The following is a 21,265-nucleotide window of genomic DNA, read 5'->3' on the forward strand; positions in this document are numbered from 1 at the left end:
ATGAAAATTAGAGCACAGCCAAACTTTGAAGTTCCTGCTGATAACACAATATCAAGCAAGCAAAGATCAAAAAGGCCTCTGAAATCCTAACAGAACTACAAAGTGAATAAGAGAAATGCCTTGCGAATGCTATGTTTGTGTGGAACGAGTGTGCGTCTGAAGCACTCAGACAAACCCTCTCAGCTGCTCGACACAACTCAACATACACATTGATTTTATATCAAGCTTGTCTGGCTAATTTCAGTGTGATAAGGTTGTTCGGTTTGCTTCAGGGCGTCTGTATGGCACTGCACCATAACACTGATGATTGTCCGACAAGAATCCAGACGACTCATTCAGGAAAAAAATAGCAATTACTATACTTTTACATGTTCTCTCATGCGAAAAGAGATATTCTGCCCATCAGAAGTGCTTTTAACATGGATAAAATCACCTTTAACCCGTTTAATCCCAAAGTTTTTCCCAGACGTGAAAACATCCAAGTGAGGTTTCATTAGTTGCCCCTTGAAATAATCAAGAATTATTTAAAAAAAAAAATTATGGAAAAGTGTGTTCGGTCACATTTGTGATAATGTGTATATACTGAAAATTCTCATATAGCCTATATCAGCCCAGTTATTTAACACATTTTTAACTCTTTTATGTCATTTTAGGGTTACTAATAAACATAAAAACCTTTATACAACACTTGAATAGGTGTATACTGTGTTGAAGTATGGGGTAACACCTACAAAACCACCCTACAAACATTAAGTACAATACAAAAAAAAGCAATTGGAATAGTAAATAAAGTAGGATATCATGAGCATACCAATTTACTTTGTTTTAATTTACATACTTTAAAATGTAAAGATCTGGTGGAATTCAAGACTGCACAAATAATACATAAAGCAAAAAACAAACAGCAGCCTGTAAACATACAACAACTTTTCACAGATGGAGAGGGGCTTTAAATCTGAGACGACTGAGTGCCTGGACAAAGCTCAAAAGTATGTGTGTTTCGATCTGAGGGGTGCGTTTGTGGAAGGGTCTGAACAAATCCATTAACAAAGTTGCAATTTAAAAAACAAAAAGGTACAAAAAAATTATTTTGGAAAAGTACAGAAGTGGGGAGTGTGAGTGAAAATTCAACACTTGTTAAAGCTGATTTATTTATTTTTATTCTTATCTTAATAGCTAGATAGAGTAGGATGTAAATTGGTTTAGTATTTTTGTATTATTTAAAATGGTATGCCTGATTTTTCTTCATATTTTCTTAGTTTGATTGAGACTTGGTTTTGGTCAGTACTGGGGGATTCAAACACATTGAGTATTATGTTGAAATATTGGTTTGTCTATTTTGTTATATTTTTTAGTCGTTTGCATATTTCATTTATGTGTTTCTTTCTTTTTAATAGTTTGAATTAAATATTTTCAATTCAAGAATTAAACTGCTGTGGTCATGTGACATTTTGCACTAACCGTGTGAAACAACACAACTGTAACTGAGCCTTTTATTCTCTCCATATTGCCAGAAATGCACCCAAACAGCAGTCAATAACATCTTTATATCTTCATAAATGAACACTTTCTTTACGGTCACTATTGTGTCCGGTGGCATTAAATGGGTTTTAAAGCTCCCAGAATAACATCACATCTCAAACCCAATCAGAAAAACACAATGAGGAACTAAAAGACTGAATAAAAGGAAAGATAATAGGGAACACTAATGGTCTTCTATCGGAGCGGATTATAAAGAGTAATATATACAGTATATATATATATGATCTAGAGCAGATGACGCTAATCAAGCACTCCGTCTGTCTGAAACATCATCTACCGTCTCATTTCACAGAGAGAGCTGTAATTTAATTCCTCACTTGTCTGGGGGATTTCAAGCCAGTTTTTATATAAAGCTCCTCATTTGCATTAAGACGTAGTGAAAATGATCTCGGAACTGCAAATGCTTTAAACACACCTGTGCATAAAAACACAGCATTAAAGAAGAGAACAAGATCAGCGCTCGGCACACTTACAATGTGAACAAAACACACTGTGACAGATTAACTTGATATCGAGACATGATTATTTATGTCTCATGCCACTCCGTTCAGCAAATGACACGTTTCATCTTTATCTCAACTCTTTCCACACCAGCGCTTTTGATCATTTTCACAAAAATGTAATGGCCACCAGAATATTTAGTTTGTATGAATATCTGAACATGCAATTTATCGAAAGAAAGAACAGAGCCTCTGCTTTAAACAAAAACTTAATGCATTTTTTTTATCAACACTTGAATGTGGGTGAGTTTCATAAAACAACAACATTTTGAACAAAAAGATGAGAAAATATTGTTTTTTCAAAGACTAATGTGCATAAGCAATGCTTTTATCGCTTGTTTCTGCTTCTTCTCCTGTGTTCTGATCAGGAGATTCAGTGCCACTAAAGGGACGTGGTGGTGGTGGTTTTTTCCCAAATCTTTTGCGTTCCCACGAGAAACCTGTTGTGAGCTCGGACAGACACTTCCTGTTTAATGTCCCGCTGGCAGTGCTTCAGAGCTCCGTAGGTTAATGGAGCGTTTCATAGTGTTTGAACTTGGACTCAAATATAAAGAAATGTGGTCAGTGCTTAACTCAAGGAGATCAGTGAAGTTATATATAGCACTATATTCACATAGGCTATTCGAACTTCCCGGATCTATATTCTTGAGCTAAACGTTGTTAAAACACAAACGACACCTATTTACAATCACAGTAACCTAGACAACGAGCTACAACCCAATTCTCCACAAAACGAGCTTGAGTCGTTAGGCCAAGGCCCGTCCCCTTCTCTGCATTCTGGGGTGACAAGAGTAATGCAGCGTGGTGCAGAGGCATGGTTTATAAAGATCCTGGGTTAGGCCTTAAATAGGCCTCCCCGGTACAATGTGTCTTTATTGAGTAGGGTTAGGCCGTCTTTCGCCTCAAACGAAGAGACTGGGTCTGTATGCCCGACCCTGCCATGCAGAACTAGCATACGGATCTGGGCCGCCAGTATAGGCTTCACTTACCTCGCTGAGCTACTGCTCGAGCGTTGGGTTGTAGGTGGTTTGGTTCACAAACAAGCCCCACTCCCCTAGGTTGGGCACAGAAAAATTTTCTGTATTATCCTACCTCACGCCACTATGGCTCGGGTCGAGCGGAAAGTTCTAGCCTTCACTTCTTTTTTGGTCGAAGTACGCTCCCATGAAGCCAGAGCATTGCCATGAGCTGACGCCCATGCGTACAGATGGTAGGCCCCTGATTCTGGGGCCTCCGTTGAAGCAGAGTGGAGTATGTTGTACTCCCTTTGTTTTAAGGGTACTAGCTCTCTTGCTGAGTACACTGCCGTGGGCAATGTGATTAGGCACCAGGATACTGTAGGCGCTGAGTAAACAGCTTATCTGCCAACGAAGGCTGGGCCGTTAGGTAGTAGGCCTCAGCAGGCCTCCTTGAATGGGCAGCCCCCAAGAGGGCACTGTAGGCCAGCTTACTTCACGTGGTTGGCCTTGGTGGTTCGGGCAGTTGACTCACTTAGACAGGCCTCCTCGGAGTTGAGTCCCAACATTGTGGGACATACTTTATAGCCGCTACCAGGTAGCTAGCCGTATTAGGCCTCCTGTGGCTGGACCCAATAGTTATGTTGGTGTAGTATGGTTCCCAACAGTGTAACTTTGTAGCAGAATTGACTTGCTATCAGCTAGTAGGCCCAACCAGGCCTCCCTGATAGGCGAGTCCCTAGCTGGCTGGCCTTAGCAGGCTGCTTTGGAACTATCACCCGGACTCAGGGCTCATAGTTACCAGTTGCTATCAGGTAGTAGGCTCCTCAGGCCTCCCTGAAGGTGAATTCACACTTACGTTGGCTATCAGGTAGTAGGCCTCACCAGACCTCCCTGGAGGCAAGCCCCAAGGACAGGCAACTGGACAGCTAGCCTGACTTACTATCGGGTAGTAGGCCTCACCGGGCCTCCCTGAAGGGGAGTTCCCACATGCTGTGACTCTCAGGTAGTAGGCCTCATCGGGCCTCCCTGAAGGAGAGTTCCCACATGCTGTGACTCTCAGGTAGTAGGCCTCACCGGGCCTCCCTGAATGTGAGCTCCCAGATATTGTGGCTGTCAGGTAGTAGGCCTCACCAGGCCTCCCTGAAGGTGAGTTCCCACATGCTGTGATTATCAGGTAGTAGGCCCCATCAGGCCTCCCTGAATGGAAACTGTCAGGTAGTAGGCCTCACCAGGCCTCCCTGTTAGTGGTTTCCTAGCGGTGCTGGGTTCAGGAAGCTAGTGGCCTCTTGCTATCAGTTCAGCTGGCCTTAGCAGGCAGCTGCTGAAGGCGAGCTTGCGCCCTGGCTCGACTAAAGTGTTCATTCTCTGCTACTGGTTCCCTCCCGGAACCACTTTTCCTGCCTACAGCCTGGTTTGCCTACCAGGTGGACCATGTGCTCCCCTCACCAAGGGTCACTATGAGCACGCGGACTCCTGAGTCTGGTCAGATGGTCGTAGGCCTCTCGTGAGGCCTCCCAGTTAGATCAGCCCTTAGGCCTTCACAGGCCTCCTCAGTGTTTTGAAACACAAACACTGGGTAGATTCGTTGATCGAGTAGAGAAACTCCCCTCTCTGGCAAGGGTTGGAAAGCACTATGCTGAGTCATACTCCCCGGAATATCCCGTCTCTAAGATCCGGGCAGAGCGGTTCACTGCCAGCTTCGCAGTCCCTCGGGTTGGATGCCTTACCTAAAGGCAAGTGTCCAGAGGCTCTGTCTTCGGACAGACAGGAAATGGCCAGACTAAGTGTCTATGTAACTGATGCCAGGTCAGGCCGTCCTGGTGGCATTTCGGGGTGAGTTCATTCCCCTGAATAGTGATTGGCTGGGGTTCCTTCGGGTTCCCTAGCCACATTCCCTAAAAGGGACCCCTTCTAATTGGAAGCTGTGGTTCCAGGCCCTGAGCAGGCCCAGGTAGGCCTTTCATTTAACCATGTTTATGGAGCTTTTCCTGCGAGGCTTATAGCTTGGGCTATGACCGTAGGGAATGCTGTCACTGACAGCCCAGTGTGACCTGAGGGTGAGTGGTTCTAGCATTTCATTGAATTGCTGATTCGGACAGTTGTCACTGCCAATGGGCATGCGCTCCCCTTAGCATGGCGGCGTGGGTATATCGTTCCCCGAAGCGTCATTCGACGCAGTGCGAGTTCCCAGTACGACAGTAACCTATGTTCCCTGAGAACAGGGAACGAGACTTGCCATGCCTCGGGGCCTGCCTACCAAACAGTCCCTTCAGACGAATTGATGTTGTCATGTTTGCAAGGCGCCCTTTTATACTTCCAGGTCGCATGTTAATCATTCACATTAATGATTCACGGGCTGTCGCCGGTCAATGTGATTGCCGTGATTTGATAGTGATTTCAGACACCTGTCACGCCTGAGGCGTTCCCCAAAGCGCCATTCGACGCAGTGTCTCGATCCCTGTTCTCAGGGAACATAGGTTACAGTCGTAACCTAAGAAGTTTTTGCTGTAGAAAAAAAAGCACATTTCGATGCCAAAAGCGAATAGTTGAATAAACTGTGCCACCTTCTCCACATCAGGCTGGCACGAGAGGACAGCCTACACACAATCTAGGTGAAAATGGGAGAATATCTATTTAGTTGAAGTTTCCATTGCAATACATTTGATTTCACTCAAAAAATATAACATTGAATTAAACCTCACTTTTAAAGTAAATGCTTTACTTAGAAACATCTAAGTAATTAATACAATAGATATTCTACATATAAGAAGTCACACGTCATGAGTCCGCAGAGACCTCAGTACTTGGTAGACAATGACGGTAACATTTGATGGATCGTTTTTGTGTTTGAATGTGTCATTTTAAGTGGAATATGAACTCCAGATGTCACAAAATGGCAAGTTACTAATCCTAACAACAACATCAATGATGAAACAGTGTAAATACAGCTGGAAAACATTCTCATTAATTATTCAAGGCCCAATGCATGATGGGAACACCAGTGTCAGAAAAGTTAAGTAATTTTACTTCGTTTTATAACGTTGATATTTACACTTTCATTTCTACACGCTTGAATTGAGTACTAATATAGAATTTACTTTGTTTTTTTAATTATTGCCTGAACTTTTTCATGTAAATTACATTGTTTTTTTCTGTAGCATTTACTTCACCACAGAATCATTTTCATCAGTACAGTTCATTTTATGTCTGAGAATGTGTATGTCTTGTTCGTAATTTCACGACCCGACGTAAATTACGTGATATTAGTTTGAACTGCTACCGCTGATATAACTATGGAGAATAGAGATATTGAATATTTGATCACAAACAAATTTAAAAAGACATTTAAAAGGACAGATGAATGGACAGAAAGATGGATTTTTGATAGAGATAGGCTAGGAATAGGTGAGTGAACTTACATTTATATTGTCTTGATTTATGTGTCATTTTCTATCAATATTTTGTCTATAAGTGACCAAAAAAAGACATTTTAAAGCAGTTTAAAAATCCAAATGCCAAAATTGTGTGTGCTTCATCTATTTTAAAGACATTTTAAAACAGATTTTGTGTGCCTCATCTATTTTAAAAGCCACTGCTCCACATTAACATGTTATATGAATACATTTTGATTAGACATCACTATATTACTATTGCTTATGATAAGTAAACATCAGATAGGAAGTTATCAATGCATCATCATTTGTGCTATGATCATGAATAAAAGCTGAAACACTGCACTACAGCATCTTCAAATCAGCAGCTGGAAGAGTTTATAAGCCCATTGTGTGTTTCACCAATGCACTTCCACTCTTGTTTTCATATTACGCGAATGAAGGACCCGGGCTGAAAATGTAAATAACAGTCAGCGTTTGGCTTCAAGCTGTCAATCACGTGAAGGAGAGTGGAACAAGTGTCGGAAATGTCACTGTCTTGCTGGAGGGCAGGGTGTCATTCATCTACTCGATATCAAGCTCACTGTAACGTCCCCAGGCTCACACACACACACAAGCTCACACAAACAATGCCAACACCTGTGCAGTCAGTTTCTGAAAAGCAACTGTCAAGATCTCACTCGAGGTGGACTGAAGACGTAGAACACAATACAGCTTACAGGGGGTTTTATACAGCCTGTAATAATGAGACAAGAGCCGTCAAGAGCAGGTGTGTGTGTGTGTGTGTGTGTGTGTGTGTCATCCCTCCATAAACCCATCCCTCCATAAACCCATCCCTCCATCCATCCATAAACCCATCCCTCCATCCATCAGTCCATCCATCAGTCCATCCATCCCTCCATCCATCCATCCGTCCATCCATCCGTCCACCCCTCCATCCATCCATCCATCCATCCATCCATCCATCAGTCCATCCATCCCTCCATCCATCCATCCGTCCATCCATCCATCCATCCATCCCTCCATCGATCCATCAGTCCATCCATCCATCCATCAGTCCATCCATCCATCCATCCATCCATCCATCCATCCATCCCTCCATCCATCCATCAGTCCATCCATCTCTCCATCCATCCATCCGTCCACCCCTCCATCCATCAGTCCATCCATTGATCCATCGGTCTATCCATCCATCCATTCATCAGTCCATTCATCAGTTCCTCCATCCATCATCCACTCAGCTGGTGTGTTTCCCCTGACACAGGCAGGGATTTGACAGTGAGTCCCAGAAGAGCTGAGAGTGAGCTAGAAGGACTCTAGAGGCCGCACTGATATCCAGACGGCTGTTATCAAACACAGATTGTACGGGCCTGATATCTTTGGCAAGAAAAACGTTTATTTGGAAGGTATAGTGTGATAAAGCGGGTAATGAGTCGCACCTGTTTAGGAGCCACCACTGGGGCCAAATGAGGCTGGAACGTGCTCCGTCTATCTGTGATTGTCTCTCCGTGTTTAATCAGCAGCAGCTCTTCATCTACAACAAAAACAAACAACAAAAGCATATAAAATCAATCCTTTGAATGACTGGTCAGCCGCTAATTACTAATTAACTGGGATTGCTTTACACAAGACAAGCGGTGCTTTGAAGGGACTTTGAAAGTCAAAAAATACCCTATTTACTTCTCAAAACGCACAGTTTCCCACTTTTCACTCGCAAAATTGACCAATAATGACTAAGATTCATTCCATATTCATGAAAAAACGTAGAAACTAATGAAACCACACGTCAGAGCTGCGCGATTAATTGTTAAAAGATCACAAACTTAATTCAAACACCCATGCAATCTTATTCCTAAATGACAACGATTTACATGTGTCTATTAAACCTTTGACAAAATCACAGCGGACATTCAGATCTGTGTTTGATCCAGAGAGAGCAGTTGTCATGCATGAAACGGCTAAACGGTCTTTTCAGCCACACAGTATCATTATTTCTGTCTTACAATTATTCAGATTATCACAGAAGTACTGCGAGAAAAGTTTATAGTTCAGATATAAACACTGATGTCTACAGTAGCACTTAAACTAGAGTAAACCACCTTTTGAAAGTAACTTGATGCTTCAGATAAAGATTGTATTACAATCTACATTACATTACATCATTACACCAGTAGGTGGCGACGAGTGACTGTTAAAAAATGTATTTGTCTTTGAATCATTCATTCAAGAGATTCGTTCAAAAACGCTGATTCATCCAGTAATGAAACAAGTGAAGTATTTATAAGTGAGTCATTGAATCGTTCATTCAAGAGATTCGTTCAAAAACGCTGATTCATCCATTAATGAAACGAGTGAAGTATTTATGAGTGAGTCATTGAATCATTCATTCAAGAGATTCGTTCAAAAACGCTGATTCATCCATTAATGAAACGAGTGAAGTATTTATGAGTGAGTCATTGAATCATTCATTCAAGAGATTCGTTCAAAAACGCTGATTCATCCAGTAATGAAACGAGTGAAGTATTTATGAGTGAGTCATTGAATCATTCATTCAAGAGATTCGTTCAAAAACGCTGATTCATCCATTAATGAAACGAGTGAAGTATTTATGAGTGAGTCATTGAATCGTTCATTCAAGAGATTCGTTCAAAAACGCTGATTCATCCAGTAATGAAACGAGTGAAGTATTTATGAGTGAGTCATTGAATCATTCATTCAAGAGATTCGTTCAAAAACGCTGATTCATCCATTAATGAAACGAGTGAAATATTTATGAGTGAGTCATTGAATCATTCATTCAAGAGATTCGTTCAAAAACGCTGATTCATCCATTAATGAAACGAGTGAAGTATTTATGAGTGAGTCATTGAATCATTCATTCAAGAGATTCGTTCAAAAACGCTGATTCATCCATTAATGAAACGAGTGAAGTATTTATGAGTGAGTCATTGAATCATTCAATCAAGAGATTAGTTCAAAAACGCTGATTCATCCAGTATTTATGAGTGAGTCATTGAATCGTTCATACAAGAGATTCGTTCAAAAACGCTGATTCATCAGTATTTATGAGTGAGTCATTGAATCGTTCATTCAAGAGATTCGTTCAAAAACGCTGATTCATCCATTAATGAAACGAGTGAAGTATTTATGAGTGAGTCATTGAATCATTCATTCAAGAGATTCGTTCAAAAACGCTGATTCATCCAGTATTTATGAGTGAGTCATTGAATCGTTCATTCAAGAGATTCGTTCAAAAACGCTGATTCATCCATTAATGAAACGATAGGGGTGGAACGGTACATGTATTCGTATCGAACCGAAACGGTACGGGCGTCACGGTTCGGTGCACGAATTTACACGGAGAATACACGGTATAAAAATAAATAAAACTCGCGTGCAAATTAATTAATGTAGGCCTAATGCGGAATACCGTTAGATACGCGGGTTCTTGACACATAATCTGTACCATCGGCTTAGCTCTGAACGCGCGTTCACTTCAAACGTTGGCTTTATACGCGCGTCCTATTCGCTTTGGACTAGCGTCGACTAAACGCCATAGACGCGAATTTGAAGCTCTATTCGCGTTTGGTGTGACCGCATAATGAAGGCTGCGATGTCAAGATTGCAATACTGGAGTGTGTGTGTGTGCGCACGCGCGAGAGAGAGAGGCGAGATCGAACTGTGCAGTGTGTGTGTGTGTGTGTGTGTGTGTGTGTGTGTGAGAGAGAGAGAGAGAGAGAGAGAGAGAGAGAGAGAGAGAGGCGCGCGACCGAACAGTGGAAACATAAAAAAAAACATACTCCGTAATTTTGTTCATACAGATCATTAAACCTGCAAGTGTTTACTTATATTTGTGTAGGCCTACACTCGCAATAAAACACAACATTGTGCACACTGTAAACTCTTGTCAAACTGTAACCTACAACTGTCACTCAACCAAAATCACACACACACACACACACACACACACACACACACACACACACACACACACACACACACACACACACACACACACACACACACACACACACACACACACACACACTGTTTTAAAAGCAAAACATATTTATCCAACTCCATTTCAAAACAGTCTGTGGGTCCCATCTTTTGGACATTCATCATATTGCATTGGTTTTCATTTCTTGTCCTCGGAGCGCTAATCTTACACATTCTACATTGATTAAAAAAGAAAATCGAATGTGTTTTTAATGGTAGTATTATTTTAACAGAAATCAATTATTTATAATTCAGATGAGAATGTTACATTGTTAATTAATAATGTTAATTAAAATTAAGGAAAACAAATATATTGACCTGAAATATAGCAAAATAATTTTAAATTAATTCAGAAACAATTACCAAACATATCGCAAGGTCTTTTTGTCTTTTCATTAATTTAATTATTAAACTAATTATATAAAACTATTGTCAGTGCACTACAAATAAACTGGTTCTATGCCTTTATATAATAAAACTTATTTAAAAAATACGCCTTCTGCATTTTTGTTTTGCTTTTCCCTCCATTGTACCGAAATCGTACCGAACCGTGATGTCTGAACCGAGGTATGAACCGAACCGTGACTTCTGTGTACCGTTCCACCCCTATGAAACAAGTGAAGTATTTATGAGTGAGTCACTGAATCATTCATTCAAAAGATTCGTTAAAAAACGCCGATTCATCCAGTAATGAAACGAGTGAAGTATTTATGAGTGAGGCATTGAATCATGTTCAAGTTATTTTTTTATTTTTATAATTCAGATTAATGAAACTTTTTAAATAGACTGCAGCAATTGAGATTTTGTCAGAACCTCTAATAAAATCACATGTTAGTTTGTTTAGTTGTCTATTCAGAAACGTGGGAGAATCATGATCTCGGTTTGAAATAAAAAAATCGTGATTCATAATTTATCCAAAATCGTGCAGCTCTACCACACATGGACAAGAATCACTGTGAGTGGCCTAATAAACGTGCCAACATTAAACTTAATACAGAGATATTTCATCTTACATATATTACATCATTGACAGTGAAAGACTAAGACGCTGTGATTAGTGAAAGACTCCATTGGGCTGTGATTATGTGCCGTGTTTCAACCGAACCGGGAAAGAAAATGCCTCTGCACTCAATTGGATAGACCGAATCCCGTGGGAAGGACGGCAAAAACATCTTTCCGATCGGCAAATCGGTTCTCTGTTCCTCTTTTAAAATGAATGCGCTGTCTACATTGTGTTTAATCAATAAACACTACATACATCTCCTATAACAGACGCGATGGCTGAATCTACACATCTCAGTTCTCCAGCGGCGGCCATCTTTGTTGTAAACAAACTCAACCCAAGCGCTCTTTGGTGACGTGGATGATTACGTTACTGTTGATCATCTGTCCATCATCGTATAAAGCCCGCCCTGACAATGTGATTGGTCCGAACAGCTTTGGTTCGGGAATACTTGCTTCTCAACGAATCAAGTCCAGACCGAACCTCCCGACCTCACATGTTGTGGGCGGAGCTAAGCTCGGCTGGCATCCAGGCTATGTCTGGTCACGAAAAGAGGAAAAAAAACACCATGAGAGTGAATTTCGAGATAAACTTGTGTTCTTTCCTCTCCACGTTTGATGCCAGCAGAGAACAGTAAAGTTAAGATGATGTGAATCTCTCTCTAGTCTGTCTGTCTGACCCAGCTGGGCTTCTTCTGGGCTTCTTCTACGTTTGATAAACGACAAAGGGCAACGGTGTTTGTTTATAAACTGCAGCTCGGAAAAGATAACCGCGTCGGCGTTAACATGCGTTCATATGCATGCGCACGACATGAAGCGCGCACTTTCCAGCAAAACATCAGTGGAAACCAGTACAATATGAGCGTGATGGCACTCCTCATTATAGACACATACTTTTAAAACAAGACAATGATTATCTAGTCTCCAAGTCAGTTTAGTCACAACACAATGGAAAGCAATGTATTGACACTGACTATTGATTTATAGGCTATATTGCATTTAAAATGTTGATTGGCTGGACATACTGGTCAATATGGATGCACATCCCTCAGTAAATAACAACCATCAAGTATTGCTTTTATCATTTAAAACACAGTGACATGCTATGGCAAGCCATTTTAGCTTTTATTCATTCACAAGATGCATTTTTTATATCAATAATTAAATTTGCAGGGCCCCTTAACACAATTTTGCTTAGGGCCCCAGGGAGGTCAGGATCGGCTCTGGCTGTAAAGGATTTATGCAAATGACTAACCTTGGGAAAACAGTCTCTCATTTACAATATTCATATTCATTAAAATCAGAACAAGGTTAAGAAGAAATTCAAGTGCATATGCACATGTTGTAAATTAGGTGGACAATTATAAGTGAACAAAAACCAGTGTTTAATGGCAAATTCTCGTTAGGAATGGTGAATGAACAGTGGGACGCACCATCGGAAGCGTCGGAGAAGAGCCGAGCCGACTGATCGGCCAGTTTTAAAACGCTGTAGTCTGGAAGATCGTCCTCGTCGTAGTCGTGCTCTTCTTCCTCCGTCGTCATCGTCTTCCCCGTTTCTGGTCCTTCTGAAAACAGAAAGATGAAGAACGGCGTAACCTAATCTTTTAACAAACCATTGCACATTCCAATCAATTACACAAGGACACGCTGCGCCATGCGAGACATTCGAGTCTAAGAAAACTACGATTAGTGATTAAAATAAAGATGTTTTGAGATGAGTGTAAATAATGAAAGGTCAGTGACATCCCTCCACAAGTTTCCTTTATTAATCAGCAAACATACTTAAATGCAAATAATCCTCAACGTCTCTTTTGATACGGCACGCACTTAAAAGAATCGTAAGGGTCAAAGCACTTCCATCAAGAGCAGAATATCTAATAACATAAAAATGGAAACATCCCAATGAGCCTCACTCATTAAACATGAGCAGAATTTCTGTGTAAGTTGAACAAAAATATATGAATGTGTTAAATGTTGAATGCAACAATCTAGACTCTATAAAGGTATATATGTGGTTTCATGAAGAACATGCATGGAACCTTTCCATTGGTTCTTTAGATTGTTAAAATGTTCTTCACATTAATAAAAATGGTTATTTTAATGTCAGTGTCAATGCCACAGGTAAAACAACACATGTTGACCAATGTGCTTTACATCATTTGTAAAATAACATACATCACACCACAATAAGACATAATAGGATGGTGCGAGACCATTCAAGGGTTTTTATACTAATAAAAGGAGTTTAAAATCAACTCTGTAACGTACCAGAAGCCAGTGTAGTGAAACCAAGGTTCTCGTTTTTTAATACCTTTGAACTTTTTGCAATGGAGAAATGGATGATTGACTAATTCCCCTTGTAAAGTGTGCATTGCAATAATCAAATCTTGAGGAGATGGACCGCAATGGACCGCAATTTCAAGACTTTTAATCGTCAAACATGATTTCTAAATTATGCAAGACTTGATTTTTACCATGGAATTAATCAGTTTATCCAACTTGAGGGAGCTGTCAATATGCATACATGACATGGGGCCAAAATCTATATCCGATATACTTCACTAAGGCCAAAAACAATAATATCCGTCTTACTTTCATTTAGGTGTAAACAATTTGAAGCCTTCCAGGTTCCAAGTCATTTTTATGCGTCAGCAGCAAATAAAGCTCTATATCGTCCACAAAACAGTGAAACACAATGTTGTTCTACATAAAAATAGAGCCCAGTGGGAGCATATAAAGTGAGAACAAACTAGGGCCGAGGACCGAGCCTTGAGGCACACCACAAGTAAGAGGTGCTGATCTAGAGGAACAGGCACTGATATTCACCAATATCAGTCAGATAAAACTTTAACCACTTCAGGGTTACAGCACAGTGTGATCTACTCAAACCAAAATGTATTCAGACACCTTCAACATTTCTCACATTATCACAGTTTATTCGCTATAGTTTCGAAAATGGTAATAAAACATGTCAAGAACTCAGTGGATATTTGACTGGTTTTGTCCGTCCTTCTGTTAGACTCTCACACATTAATTATGTTGAATATCTGTCAGCTGTTAAATTTAACTTCACAATTAGATAATACCAGTTTAGCTCAACCAGTGACCAAGAAATGCTTATTTTTGGTGTAAAAAGGTCGCATTAGCAATTAAAGAAAAAACACTTCAGCAAAACATGGTCAGCTCAAAGTGTCTGAATAGTTTTTGGTCCCAAATTTGTATAAATGTCACTGGTAGTCACTGTATGAAGAGTTTTGGGGTATAATATGTCACAGTTTACTTTATTTTGCTCTCCTCACTTAAATAAATGAACTATAGTGTCCTGCACACACTAGTAAAACAATATTTTAAAAAATATATCTGGTGTCTAAATCATTTTTGGTTTGACTATATTGTGTCAAAAGCAGGAGTTAAATTGAGTAAAATGAACACTGCAGAATTTCCGGCATCTACGGTCAATAGCTGAAATTAGCCAGAAAATTAGATTTTATGTATAATCTAAAGTACACTAGGCCCAAACACATCACAGAGGACATCTGTGAACAAAAGAAAAGTTAGTCTTCTGCGAAATAACACACATTCTATGATATCATTTTTGGAACTTTAGTTTTTAAAAGTGTAGAAAGAACAGTTTTGCATTCTATTCAAACCACAAAACGCAACATTTCGACTCAAATCACCGGCAGCCATTTTCCACGTGTCATTTGGCAACTTAAAACGAGAAACTTAATGAAGTCGCAATCAGCCGTTCCAGCTGTTCTGAAGTACAGCATTAAGATTCAGTGACAAAAACAGCTTTCCCACACATTTCATCCAAGGAATTCATTTCTATTACATAGGCTTATACTGGATAAAGATGTTTCAAAATCCCTTAGTATTTTCATTTGTATGCCGTCAGGTGTCAGGTCTTGGCATCAGGGGCATTGGAACAAGTGGGAGGAAGGCATTATAAATCTCACCAGCCTCTCTTCAGAAGCACAGCATTGTTTTAAACGCCTAGTTGACATTTACGAGACACTATTTGAAAGCTTAAACACTAAATAAGTTCATTGATTAGGTCTAAAGCTTTATGAATATAAAAAAGACTTTTCTTCACATCTTGCGTTCACATTCTCTGTCCTCGGGAAGTGTGTTCAGCGCACAAACTCTGTGCCAGATGTGGCTCGGGTAATGAATATTAATCGCATTCTGTGATGGTTTTGGCAGAGGTTTCTGCTTGATCATAAAGTTGACGTTTTACATCAAGCCAAGCCAACCTCTTTAACCCTCTGGGGTCCTTCATTTCAGAGTCACACTCAGGACCTTCGGGTCCAAATGGGCCGGAAGGGTGGGATTAATATTTATAAAAAAAAAAATCATCATTTTTTTTTTTTACTTGTTTTTTATAATATTTTTTCTTTTCTTTTTTGGTGTTTTGAGATAATTTCAAATATAAAACTGATTTATAATTAATATTAATGCAATAATTATGACCCATTTTTTTCCCCATTGAATATAATAGAAAATGTTTTATTTTTTTATTTTTATTTTTAAAGCTGTATTTCATTTTAGAGTCAAGCCTAGGCCTCATGAAAGCAATTTTTGAAATGAGATGGATGCCATCTGGTGGACAAACTGAGCATTTTAAAAATTCAAAACCCATATGTAATCTGAATTTATTAGTGTGTGTGTGTGTGTGTGTGTGTGTGTGTGTGGATGTGTCTGTTTTGCACTCTTGATGTTTTATAGGTTCACCCTTTCTGGATTGTGGCTGATTTGTAGATTGTACACACAAAAAAACTCTGTATTTTCACATTTTTGCCAATTTCCCATTCATTTCCTATGCGGGTCCATTTGGACCCGAAGGTCCTGAGTGTGACTATTTTTTTTACAACCACTTAGACTATTCAAATCCTGTCCCCAATTTTTTTGGGTGTTCATATACCAAGTACCAACAAAGTCACCAAATTTCGGACCATTCCGATAAAGCTATGATTTTTAAATAAAAAATATTTAAATGCTTCGGGTCCATTTGGGCCGAAGGACCCCAGAGGGTTAAAATATCATTGCAATATCCCAAAAAGTGTGAGGGAGACCAGTTTCTGAAAGTTCAAGTGGTTGTGATTAAATGCCAACGTGCAAATGTCAAAGCTATCCTGAGATCTGAATGAACTCATTGAATTGAATTGAATGAATTTACACAGTCAAATGATTTTAAATGTGTAAGAAAAGGCGAAAATCGGGATGAGAGAGAGAGATAGAGAGAGAGAGAGATAGAGAGAGAGAGAGAGAGAGAGGGGCGTGTTTCAGATATCGCTCACCGAATTGATTCCTCTTTCGGGTTTCCGGACACATACACACAACATTATGTCAAAATGCTCGTCTCGGCAAGTATTCTCTCAGATGTTTATTCGCTCTTAAAGTGACAGCAGCCTAATATTCCTACTGTTATCTGTGTCATTAATGTTAATTAAACAACAAAATACAAAACAAAGATGAACCTTTATTTAATTTCTACAGTGAACAAATAGTGTTATTTTACATTTAGGCTTAATTATTCATTTCTGTACCTGAACTACTGTTAAACATTGTAACTTCAGTATTCATCTCTGCTTGTAATTTGTGTATTTGTTCTTATTTTATTACTGACTGTTCACTTGTTTTTAATTATGTTTGATCTTTATCAGTTAGGCTAGTAGTTTTTGATGTGGTATCAAAGAACTTCAAATGAGCTTTAAGTAATAAATGAAAAGCAAAGTTACACCCCAACATAGGGGTGTGCGATATATATCGTAATTGTTGTTTTAACGATTTAGCGATTTGACATTATGGAGTATAGCCTATCCCTCACACACCCAGAGAGTGCATGCGTACTCTACATGATGTAGTCTTGTAGACGAGACTAGTGCGGGTGCGCATTTAGTGTTTATTATCATTCAGTAATAAATATCACAAGAGTGTAGTTTTTCTCCAAATATCAGCATGATAAAAAATGTGATATTGATTTTATACAAGTTTAATAAACAAGTTAATATTAAGTGACTGACATTTTAGACACCATATTGCCTGTTTTTGCTCTATTCCGCCAACAAAAATAGTTCAAAAAGCCATGAATGAATCGGTTTAATGAATGATTCAATGACTCACTCATTAAGGCTTCGTTCCTGAATGAATCAGCTGTTTGAATGAATCGGTTGAATTAATGATTCGCTCATTAAAGGCCCGTACACACCGGGACGAATATGTCGGCGCGCGTTATTCACCAGCGTTTTTCAATGCGTTTTTTGTGTTCACACCCAAGCGATTTTCGCTGACGATGAGCCGAGTGAACATGCCAATTCATTCCCTGACATTAGATGGCACTTAGTGTAAAACAGAAATAGTCCTATGTTGTAGTCGCTGTCGCGTTTGTCATATAGTTCTTTATGTTCGAGAACGAGACCAGCAGCTCTACATTCATCTTGCCTTGCATCTTCCTCGTCTTATTTCTTCCCGGCAGTGTAGACGCTACTTGGCGTATATCTTCTTCGCCGTTACGTATGTGTGCTCGGCAAGACCGTTTTGTGTTTGAGCGCCCCCAAGTTGTGTTTTACTGTAACTTCAGAAGCTCCAGACACGTGAGCAAAAGCGCCAATCTCATTGGTCATTGGTGGCGTTGTCTACAAGGTTGTCTACAAACCGGAAGGTTGGTGGTTCAATCCCCGGTTCCACCTGACCAAGTGTCGAGGTGTCCATGAGCAAGACAACTAACCCCGGCTGCTCCCGACGAGCTGGATGGCACCTTGTATGGCTGACACCGCCGTCGGTGTATGAATGAGTGTATGAATGGGTGAATGTGAGGCAAACTGTAAAGCGCTTTGGCGGCCATTGGGTCTGTGAAAGCGCTATATAAATGCAGTCCATTTACCATTTGGAAAGGACAGAATTACAGGCAAGGGGGAGGAGTATTAACACCCCCCTGGAATGTCTAGCCCTAAATGTAACCCTACCGCCTACTATGAATTTTAATATTGCTGTCCTCTATAATCCACCTTCTCATAATGTTAAGTTTTATGATGAATTAAATGTTATAGTTAAACAACTGGACTCTTATAGAGAGACAATATGGTATGGAGACTATAATATTAGCTGGTCTGACAAAAACTGTAAACATAAACTCAAAGCACTTATGACAAGATTCAACTATTGACAAATGATTGAAGGACCCACAAGAATAACAAGGCAGACTAAGACCCTCATTGACTTGGCATTTACTAACAGACAAGAACAAATAACAAGGACTTATAATTTGATTACTAGACTCTCGGACCACAACATGACTTTGACTGTTAGGAAACTGACAAAGAAGTTTTACTTTGGTAAACCTGATCATGAAAAAAATACAATTAATTCTTCCTAAAAGTAAAATCTCTAAGATCTAAACTTAACACTGATCTGATCTCCTGATTTACAGACGTTTAAGGAATAAAGTCGTATTTGAGCAGCGGAAAGCAAAAGTCACATATTACACTCATCTAATTGACAGTGCTAAAGGCAACAATAATTCACTTTGGAAGTATTTAAATAATCTGACTAATAAATCAAATAAACACAAAAAGATTACAGAACTTAACATCAATGGCAATAGTATAACCGATCGTGGCACTATGGCTGATGAATACAATTCATATTTTGTACAATCAGTTGAAGAATTATCAAAAGAATTCCAGCCCGTCAATCCTCTCAATCGTTCACTGAGAGTCACCTCAACATATTCCTTTTATATTAAAGAGGTGTCGGATACAAAACTTGCAGAAATAATCAATAAACTCTCAAATAATTCCAAGTCTGATGACATTTTTAGAATGAATAGTTGTTTTCTTAAAAAGTATAAGGATGTTCTTGTCAAACCATTGACCCATCTTGTTAATCTTTTCATAAGAACCAGTACATTTCCCAGTGCATGGAAAAAAGGAATAATCATCCCTGTGTTCAAAAGTGGTAGCCGAGACTCAATGAGCAACTATCGCCCTATATCGATTTTACCAGTTTTATCTAAAATAATTTAAAAAGTTGTAGTAGCGCAACTGAATGACCATCTAGAAGCCAGTTCATCCACACCAGTTTGGGTTTAGACCAGGTTATTCAACTGAAATGGCAAACTGCTGTTTAATTGACAATGTAAAAAAGTCCCTGGACAAGGGCAATGTGGTGGGAGCTGTATTCATCGGCCTTAAAAAGGCATTCGATACGGTCAATCATAGTTTGCTTTTATCTAAAATGTTACATTTTAATTTCTCAAATGAGGCAGTGTTGTGGTTTACATCTTATCTCCAGTCTAGAGTGCAGTGTGTTAAAGTTGATCAAAACATATCTGCACTCTCAAACATAAAAATGGGCATTCCGCAAGGCTCTATACTTGGCCCTTTGCTGTTTAGTCTCTTTATAAATGACTCTGCACTGCTCAGATGCCAGTTGTCAGCTCTATGAGGATGATGCAGTTCTTTATGCACCCGCCAAGTCACCTGAGCAGGCTGCAGCTGTACTGTCCACTAGACTTGTAGTCAAGACCGCCTAAACCGAGACCAAGACACTACCAAGACCAGAGGGTATCGAGACCAAGACAAGACCAAGACAAAGACAGACCAAGTCGAGACCAAGTCGAGACCGGAGGGGGAAAAATACAGACTAACGTTAGTGTTGTTGAAGCTAAGCAATACGCTGATTTCACGCTGCCGCCATTTTGAAATCGAAAGCGAGGCTCTGGTGGGAAGAACCCCAGAAGTACAGATAAACAACAATGCCTTGGACTACCAACCTGAAGCTGCTGCCGCGATTTACACTATTGGATGTTAATATCCAATATAGGGTATGTATATAGTTCGTTCCTGCTTCTTTTTTTACGTTCTGAATTATATATAAAAAAAATGTTTTATTTATAAATTAATTTCACTGTATATAGTCTAAAGTATGAAAGAAATGTATGTACATTTTTAGAATAACTAATTTCTACATTAACACAACAATACGCCATCGCATTCGCGACTCTCCTATGATTAAAAGCGACACTTCCGGTTTTCTTCCCACCGGAGCGATTTCAAAATGGCGGCTGCGTGAAATCAGCGTATAACTTGTAAGATTTTGTTTTGCATTGCCTGCCTATCTCTGCCGATTTCGAAGTCTCCAAATGAATCCATTCTGCAACTTTTAAATACATAATTATATTTTTAAAAACGAAATTATAAGCTAAAGTCCAGGATCCGAAAGTTTGTTGTTTTGTCGCTATGGTTACACACACACACACACCGTTGGCGGTGCGCTCAAAGTCATCTGTCAGTTGTGCAGTTACCCAAAATCTCCTGACTGAAGTTAAAACCCATCATGTCACTGATATGTGTTTTACTAAATATTAATACATCAAAAACTGTACATGATATGTGTTTTTTAAATCAAGTGATCAAAGTGCTCGTTGCCGCTGCGATCAGTGGCGCGGATACGGCTCGCGCACCGCACTGTCTTCACTCGGACGCGCGCTTCAATCCGTTGCGGATATCGTCGTGGCTATTGATATTGCTAAATCCTGAGACAACGAGACCTAGACAAGACCGAGAGGTCCGAGACCAAGACAAGACCAAGACCAAAGACCGTCAAGGCCGTGACAAGACCGAGACCACGTAAAAGTGGTCTCGAGACCGGTCTCGAGACATACATCACTACTGTCCACTAGTGTGTCTAACATCCAACAGTGGCTCATCCAAAATCAGTTAGTTCTAAATCTCTCAAAAACAGTGTCCATGTGCTCTTCCATTAAAAAAACTTGATTTAAAAGGAAGATTTAATATTAATTTACAAAATAAAGAAATTCATTACAGAATTTAAATATCTAGGATTGGTTTTAGACTCTCAACTTAAA

The 21,265-nt window shown here is 39.6% G+C and overlaps 1 protein-coding gene across 2 annotated transcripts in view; it reads right to left on the reverse strand.

The window, feature by feature from the left end:
* The window catches only part of impact (impact RWD domain protein), a 78,109-nt gene that overhangs the window by 31,111 nt on the left and 25,733 nt on the right, over positions 1 to 21,265 (reverse strand). For both annotated transcript variants that reach the window (XM_056239046.1, XM_056239045.1), the window contains exons 7-8: positions 12,828 to 12,959; positions 7,833 to 7,927 (exon numbers count right to left, since the gene is read on the reverse strand). In XM_056239046.1, the coding sequence (XP_056095021.1) occupies positions 7,833 to 7,927; positions 12,828 to 12,959 (227 nt within the window). The remainder of the gene's footprint in view (positions 1 to 7,832; positions 7,928 to 12,827; positions 12,960 to 21,265) is intronic.

This window comes from Rhinichthys klamathensis, unplaced genomic scaffold, assembly GCF_029890125.1.
Source record: "Rhinichthys klamathensis goyatoka isolate OS25496 unplaced genomic scaffold, OSU_Roscu_1.1 h1tg000552l_1, whole genome shotgun sequence".
In the NCBI taxonomy this organism is placed as follows: Eukaryota; Metazoa; Chordata; class Actinopteri; order Cypriniformes; family Leuciscidae; genus Rhinichthys; species Rhinichthys klamathensis.